Below are 7,725 nucleotides of genomic sequence, written 5' to 3' on the forward strand. Positions count from 1 at the left end.
GCACACAGAGCCTGCTGCCTGGGTCCCTCTCCTGCTGCTGCCTGGGACCCTCTCCTGCTGCACACAGAGCCTGCTGCCTGGGACCCTCTCCTGCTGCTGCCTGGGACCCTCTCCTGCTGCTGTCTGGGACCCTCTCCTGCTGCACACAGAGCCTGCTGCCTGGGACCCTCTCCTGCTGCTGCCTGGGACCCTCTCCTGCTGCACACAGAGCCTGCTGCCTGGGACCCTCTCCTGCTGCTGCCTGGGACCCTCTCCTGCTGCACACAGAGCCTGCTGCCTGGGACCCTCTCCTGCTGCTGCCTGGGACCCTCTCCTGCTGTACACAGAGCCTGCTGCCTGGGACCCTCTCCTGCTGCTGCCTGGGACCCTCTCCTGCTGCTCACAGAGCCTGCTGCCTGGGACACCTCACAACTCACTTCCGCCACAGGTCTGCCATATCCACAGGGATGTCAAGAACAGATAAGATCCGTGCCAGTCCATTCACGAGTGAGGAGCTGGATGTCCTTGTGAACGAGGTGCTGGCACAGTACCCACGGCTGTTTGGTGGCCCCAATGTCGTGGTAAGTCACCATGTAGGGAGCAGTAGGGCAGGGTGGTGTCAGACGTGTATTCATGATGCAGCTGTATGTTATTTTGGATGTGTGGTGCTGACAAACACTGACAGACAAGATGTTTGCAGGTGGTGGGAGTGTGTGTTTTGCATTATGACTCTGTCCTAGGCCAATACTTGTATGTGTGAGTGGGATGTGCTACTTTTTGGGGCAGACATGACCAACGGTTGTTTGCCTTGTAGCTGGTTGGACAGTGTCTGCTTGTGATGTAATTTCAGGGTGCCCCTGTAGTCATAGTCAGTGTGCCCCACAGAGTAGGTTCAGTGGCTGCCCTTCCAAAGTTTGTCCATCAGCCAACTTACATGCTACAGTTGCTGCACACTGATTAGTGGATATGCCACATCAATGCCCTGTACAATTTATGATTTACACAGTGCTGTCGATGCATTTGTGTTGAATCATCATTCTTCAGTGTGATAATCATGGAGACTACGAAGCTCAATGTGTGCATGCATTCACTAATGTTTATGCCATGCAGAGTGGCCTTGTGAGGGTACCCCCAGTTCTGGAGGGAGGGGGGTCACTGTGCGTCCAGATTCAGTGTCTGGCTGCTGTACTGATAGATGCTGACATATGACAATGTGTAAATGTTCATTAGTCCTTCTTTACTCTCATACCTGCAGCTCAAAGTACACCAACGTAAGGCTGTCTGGAGGGCCATAGCAGCAAAGGTGCGAGCCCTGGGGGTATCAAACAGACGACACACACACTGTCACAAGAGGTGGGACGACATCAGCCGGCTGGCTAAGCAAGTGGCAGAGATGAAGTTGGGGATGGTACCACGCACAGGGCGTGTGGCACGCCGCACCATGACTCCGCTGATGGCACGCATACTGGCAGTGACCTATCCAGACCTGGATGCACGTCTGAAGGGGCTTCAGCAGCAAGACAGCGATGGTGAGTATCCGGGGAGGGAGAGTTTGTCTGGGAGTGGATGCATGTGTAGAGTGCCTGTGTCTGCGGTGACACATGTGATGTGCGTGTGCTGCCATGCTGTGATATGTGATGTGAGTGGCAACTGTGATGTGTGTCTGTATGAGGCATTGGCCCACCATGGCCTTACTCTGCAGCTCCTGGCTGCAGTTTTCAGTCCTTGACATATATTTTGTTGTCCACATGGTCACTCTTCTTTGTGATGGTGGGTGTAGTCCCTATTATGCTGTACAGCTGTGTCCACTTAATGAGTGTTACACCATGTCAGTCTACTTTGCATGCACCTGCATGGTAGTGGCCCACACATCTGACAACAATGTGAACCCACATTGGCACATGGTGATTGTAATGGCCTATTTGACAATGTGGCATGTGTAGACAAAACAGGTGTGTGTATTCCCCTCTGGATCCCTTTAGGCTCTGGAAGTGGTGATGTTAGTTGTGGCTACATCATGTCCGTGGGGCAGGTCCATGTGGGCTAGGGGAACACCATCCATGGGCAGGGTGTAGTGCTGTGTGTCATCGACATTGGTCCACTCCTGCCTGTTTGTCCGCATGACAGGCACAGTTGTGGTGTAACTGGTGTGTAGCAGCACAATGATTTGAGGGTGTGGTGGTTACCATGTAGCTCTAGGCCTCTCATGTGCTGCATTGCTCTGATATCGTGTGACCAGACTATGACACTTATACAACCATGTTTCTGTCACTAATGCAGATTCGGAAGACACCACGGCGGAACATGATCCTGAAAGTGGTGGGGAGACCAGCACGACAGCGGCAGCAGAGCAGGGTGAGACGGAGCAAAGTGACACTGACCACACCAGCGCTACTGAGGGTGACAGGAGTATGCATGAGGAATCTGTGGCTGAGACACAGAGTACCACTTCATCTGATGGCAGGGGGGATGAGTCCCTGTTAGCAGCCACAGGGGATGGGGACTCTGCTGCTGCATCTGACTACCAACGGCCACTGCCCAGCCTCCCATCCACTTCCTCTGGGGCTGGCCGTATCCGTGTCACTAAGAGGGGACGTGTGACATTCACACATGGCACCGCAGCACCTGCACCTGTCCCCCCTGCTGCCCTCAGTGCAGAGTGCGTAGAGCTCCTGCGGCAACTTTGCGTGGGCCAGACCGCCCTGCTGAATGCCTTCAGTGCCCACGATTACAAAATAGGGCAGGTTCTGGCATTCATGGAGGGCATACACTCTGACGTGGGTGGCCTACATCGTACACTCCTGTCATTGTCAGGTACAGTGACGTCAGCCCTCCAACATGCCCCCTTTGCAGCTCAGGTGCCTGTGACGTCCACCCAGTCAGTGGCCACATCAGATGACAGTGAGCACTTGGGACATACATCAAGTAAACGTTACAACACTAGGAGCACAGCTCAGACCCAAAGCAAACAATCCCGTCCACAGACTCCATCCCCAAAGAAGGGCAGGGACCCCCCAATATGCACAGACAAGGTGAAGTCACAGAAGAGCAAGGCCAGAAGAACATTGTGTCAGACATCAGGCTCACATGCTGCTGAGCCATCACCAGATATTGACTCTGCTATGCCCACAGAGGATGTGTGGGATGTCATGACTACACCTGGGGTGAACACAGGGACACACCCACCTACCACATCAACCCCAGAACAAAGTACATCGAGGCAGGTGGAGGGAAGCCCTGTTGTGACCAGCCCAGTCATTGTGGCAAAGAAGGGCAGTGTAGTGGCCATCCCTGGCAAGAAGGGACAGGAGGGCAGTGTAGTGGCCATCCCTGGCAAGAAGGGACAGGAGGGCAGTGTAGTGGCCATCCCTGGCAAGAAGGGACAGGAGGGCAGTGTAGTGGCCATCCCTGGCAAGAAGGGACAGGAGGGCAGTGTAGTGGCCATCCCTGGCAAGAAGGGACAGGAGGGCAGTGTAGTGGCCATCCCTGGCAAGAAGGGACAGGAGGGCAGTGTAGTGGCCATCCCTGGCAAGAAGGGACAGGAGGGCAGTGTAGTGACCATCCCTGGGGTAAGTGGGAAGGTGGTCACTGTGGGGGGTACACCTTCCAGAGAGGCTAAAGTGGTCCGGAGGCGTAGCCAGCACAAGCGTACTGCAGGATCAAGCACTTCTCCAGAGGGAGTGGCAGTCTCTGCCCCTGAAGTGGAACAGTTGGGGGGGGTGCAGGTGGTGTCAACGCCACTTCCCATCAACCCCATGACAGGGAAGCAAATTCATATTCCAAAGAAGTGGAAGGGCACCCCTCCAACCTCTCCCACCCACACTGTGTCAAGGGCGTGCATGACTCCACCTCCACGTGCCACGGTGCCACCTGGTCCGCACAGCCCTCCACCTTGCAGGCCCTCTGTTATAGCCACACCACATGTCCCTCTGTCACACCAGTCAAGTCGACCTGCAGTCCCTGACACACAGCCAGGTTCCACTCCACATGACATCCAGGAGTGAGTTGTCAACACCCTCAGACGCCTGTGCCACACATAGGTGTGCTACAGTACACCATTGTTAGCGATGTGGGTGTGTTCCTGGGCCTGTTGCTCTGATGTGCTGTACCCTGCCAAGGACACTGGGCCTGTTGCTCTGATGTGCTCTCCCCTGCCAAGGACACTGGGCCTGTTGCTCTGATGTGCTCTCCCCTGCCAGGGACTCTGGGCCTGTTGCTCTGATGTGCTCTCCCCTGCCAAGGACACTGGGCCTGTTGCTCTGATGTGCTCTCCCCTGCCAGGGACTCTGGGCCTGTTGCTCTGATGTGCTCTCCCCTGCCAAGGACACTGGGCCTGTTGCTCTGATGTGCTCTCCCCTGCCAAGGACACTGGGCCTGTTGCTCTGATGTGCTCTCCCCTGCCAGGGACTCTGGGCCTGTTGCTCTGATGTGCTCTCCCCTGCCAAGGACACTGGGCCTGTTGCTCTGATGTGCTCTCCCCTGCCAAGGACACTGGGCCTGTTGCTCTGATGTGCTCTCCCCTGCCAAGGACTCTGGGCCTGTTGCTCTGATGTGCTGTACCCTGCCCTGCCAAGGACACTGGGCCTGTTGCTCTGATGTGCTCTCCCCTGCCAAGGACACTGGGCCTGTTGCTCTGATGTGCTCTCCCCTGCCAAGGACACTGGGCCTGTTGCTCTGATGTGCTCTCCCCTGCCAGGGACTCTGGGCCTGTTGCTCTGATGTGCTCTCCCCTGCCAAGGACACTGGGCCTGTTGCTCTGATGTGCTCTCCCCTGCCAGGGACTCTGGGCCTGTTGCTCTGATGTGCTCTCCCCTGCCAAGGACACTGGGCCTGTTGCTCTGATGTGCTCTCCCCTGCCAAGGACACTGGGCCTGTTGCTCTGATGTGCTCTCCCCTGCCAGGGACTCTGGGCCTGTTGCTCTGATGTGCTCTCCCCTGCCAAGGACACTGGGCCTGTTGCTCTGATGTGCTCTCCCCTGCCAAGGACTCTGGGCCTGTTGCTCTGATGTGCTCTCCCCTGCCAAGGACTCTGGGCCTGTTGCTCTGATGTGCTCTCCCCTGCCAAGGACTCTGGGCCTGTTGCTCTGATGTGCTGTACCCTGCCCTGCCAAGGACACTGGGCCTGTTGCTCTGATGTGCTCTCCCCTGCCAGGGACTCTGGGCCTGTTGCTCTGATGTGCTCTCCCCTGCCAAGGACTCTGGGCCTGTTGCTCTGATGTGCTCTCCCCTGCCAAGGACTCTGGGCCTGTTGCTCTGATGTGCTGTACCCTGCCCTGCCAAGGACACTGGGCCTGTTGCTCTGATGTGCTCTCCCCTGCCAGGGACTCTGGGCCTGTTGCTCTGATGTGCTCTCCCCTGCCAAGGACTCTGGGCCTGTTGCTCTGATGTGCTGTACCCTGCCCTGCCAAGGACACTGGGCCTGTTGCTCTGATGTGCTCTCCCCTGCCAGGGACTCTGGGCCTGTTGCTCTGATGTGCTCTCCCCTGCCAAGGACACTGGGCCTGTTGCTCTGATGTGATGTACCCTGCCCTGCCAAGGACACTGGGCCTGTTGCTCTGATGTGCTCTCCCCTGCCAGGGACTCTGGGCCTGTTGCTCTGATGTGCTCTCCCCTGCCAGGGACTCTGGGCCTGTTGCTCTGATGTGCTCTCCCCTGCCAGGGACTCTGGGCCTGTTGCTCTGATGTGCCCTCCCCTGCCAAGGACTCTGGGCCTGTTGCTCTGATGTGCTCTCCCCTGCCAGGGACTCTGGGCCTGTTGCTCTGATGTGCTGTACCCTGCCCTGCCAAGGACTTTGCACTTCCCGATTGTGATTCACCAGTGCATAGTCTATGGCATTTTCACATGATTTTGAGAGTTGCTGTTGTCTACTTATGTTGTGTAGCTACATCTGTGCAATATGTGAATAAATACAGTACATTATGGTGTGTTTTCTCTCTCTCCTTACTGATTAAAGTCATTTTCTTGTTTGACTGAGTTCCATGGTCTATTTTGTACATCACCATTGCAAGGTTCTATGTGGCCATATGATTTTTAGACAGGGGGACAGGTTATTCAGTCCATTGTGGCCCTGCTGATGTTGTACTCTGTGATGGTTATTTGGCAGGCCATGCAGTTTTCGTGTGGGTGAATTGCTATTGCTGCATACACTGTTCACAGGTCACCTTGGGGGACACTGGCAGCACAGGGTGTGCAGCTGTGCTGTGGTGTAGTAGATGTTTATGATGTGATGAGGTGTGTGTTTCCCTTTCTGTGTGCCCTGGCGTGTATGTGTATGGTCGTCTTGTGTTGGCCCTTGGTCCTGGTGGCATGGCTTACATGGCATGTGTGTGGCAGAGGTGTGCAGTGTGAAGGGTGTTAGTTTGTAGTGTATGTATGTGTGCCCCTGTATGGTGTGAGACACACATGTGTCAGGCAGGAGTTGTATGCCTGTTGTATGTTTTGTCTTGCCCTGTGTGGATGTTTGTATACAATTGTGTGGGCTGTGGGGAGTGCACTGGTGTTGTGTGTCCGTTGTCAGGCAATCCTGCTGTGCCTTTGTCCCTGGTTGTGTGTCGCAGTGTGTGTGTATTGTGCTTGTTGTTACAGTGCTTGTTGATGTGCAAGGGGGTGCACGGGATTGGCACCTGGCCTGTGACTACTTCGGGTGGTGTGCAGTGTTGGTCGGGGTGGTGTGTCGCTGTGATGTTTGGAATGTGTCCATGCCTTGGTGTTGCCCTGCCTTCTGCATTGTGCGCATGTGTTGACCGCGGCGGTGACGTGTCCGTGACCGTGACGTTGCTGCAGGTTGGCCGACGTTGTGTGTTCCGGATGCCGTGGGGTGCCTTGTTCTGAGGTGGGTGATGTGTGGGTGCCCATGTGGATGTGTTGTGCCCCCCAGCAGGATGCCAGTGTGGTGCTTGGGACCTGTGTCGGCATGTGTGTTGTGTGGTGTATATGTGTAGTGACGTACCTGCGGCGGCGTCCGCGGCGGCCCATCTGGCGATAGTGTTGCAGCAGGTACATGACCGGATGCATGTGGAGGGCTGGGTCCATGGGGTTCATGTCGGATCTCGGCGTGCGTGCTCCGCTGTAGACTTTCCGCCTGCTAGAGCTGTGCGGTGTCTCCGGTGCGGTGCGTCAGCTTGTTTGGCCCACCCTAATTTGTCGAGCGGGGCGGACGTCATCGACCGCGGCGGAGGGTCTCGATTGGCTGCAGCCGCCGCGGTGGCGGGCGCACCTTGATGGCGGAGCGAGGCGCTCCGCGGCGGACGGGAAATGACCTGTGTTTACATATCCTAATGTGGCGGACGTGATTTCCACTGCTAGCGGGCGGAAAAAGCTGTTTTTCCGCCCCGCCATCGTTTCGGTAGTGCCACCGCCCGACATCCTAATGGACCCCTAACTTTGGATGTGGACTTTTTGGTCATCCTAAAATAAAATGCATTGGGATTCGACTGATTAAAATCAGTAAAATAAGAAAACCTTTTCAAAAAGGAAGCAGAACTGCCTTGTATAGGAGCTCCCATTGTGTATAATTTACAGTGTTCCTCCTGGTATTAGTTTTATGCAGGTAGTGATTGCCAAAAAGTTGGAAACAATATAATCACCGTAATTAGCAGACTCTATATACAAATCTTCAGCATCAAAGGCAGCATAATATTTCAAATCAGAAAATAAAGGTTCTACGGCCTGAACATCCCAATCATCAGAACGTATATTTTGTTTAACTACATCCCCCATAGAAACTCTAAGCACATTAGGGACAT

At 55.3% G+C, this 7,725-nt stretch overlaps 1 protein-coding gene across 1 annotated transcript; it reads left to right on the top strand.

Annotated features, from left to right (window-relative positions):
- The first annotated feature begins 241 nt into the window (after positions 1–241).
- On the top strand, positions 242–3,984 carry LOC144828969 (uncharacterized). The gene is made up of 2 exons (XM_078687638.1): positions 242–1,508; positions 2,260–3,984. Exons 1-2 carry the CDS (start codon positions 1,199–1,201, stop codon positions 3,981–3,983), a joined length of 2,034 nt encoding a protein of 677 aa, XP_078543764.1. The 5' UTR covers positions 242–1,198; the 3' UTR covers position 3,984.
- Positions 3,985–7,725: the final 3,741 nt, after the last annotated feature.

Source organism: Lissotriton helveticus, chromosome 4_1 (assembly GCF_964261635.1).
Source record: "Lissotriton helveticus chromosome 4_1, aLisHel1.1, whole genome shotgun sequence".
NCBI lineage: Eukaryota > Metazoa > Chordata > Amphibia > Caudata > Salamandridae > Lissotriton > Lissotriton helveticus.

Excerpts from the sequence above, each read along its gene's own strand:
- LOC144828969 (XM_078687638.1), top strand. The coding sequence starts at position 1,199 with ATGTTCATTAGTCCTTCTTTACTCTCATACCTGCAGCTCAAAGTACAC. Across the intron at positions 1,509-2,259 it reads TCAGCAGCAAGACAGCGATG|ATTCGGAAGACACCACGGCG; the intron begins GTGAGTATCCGG and ends TCACTAATGCAG.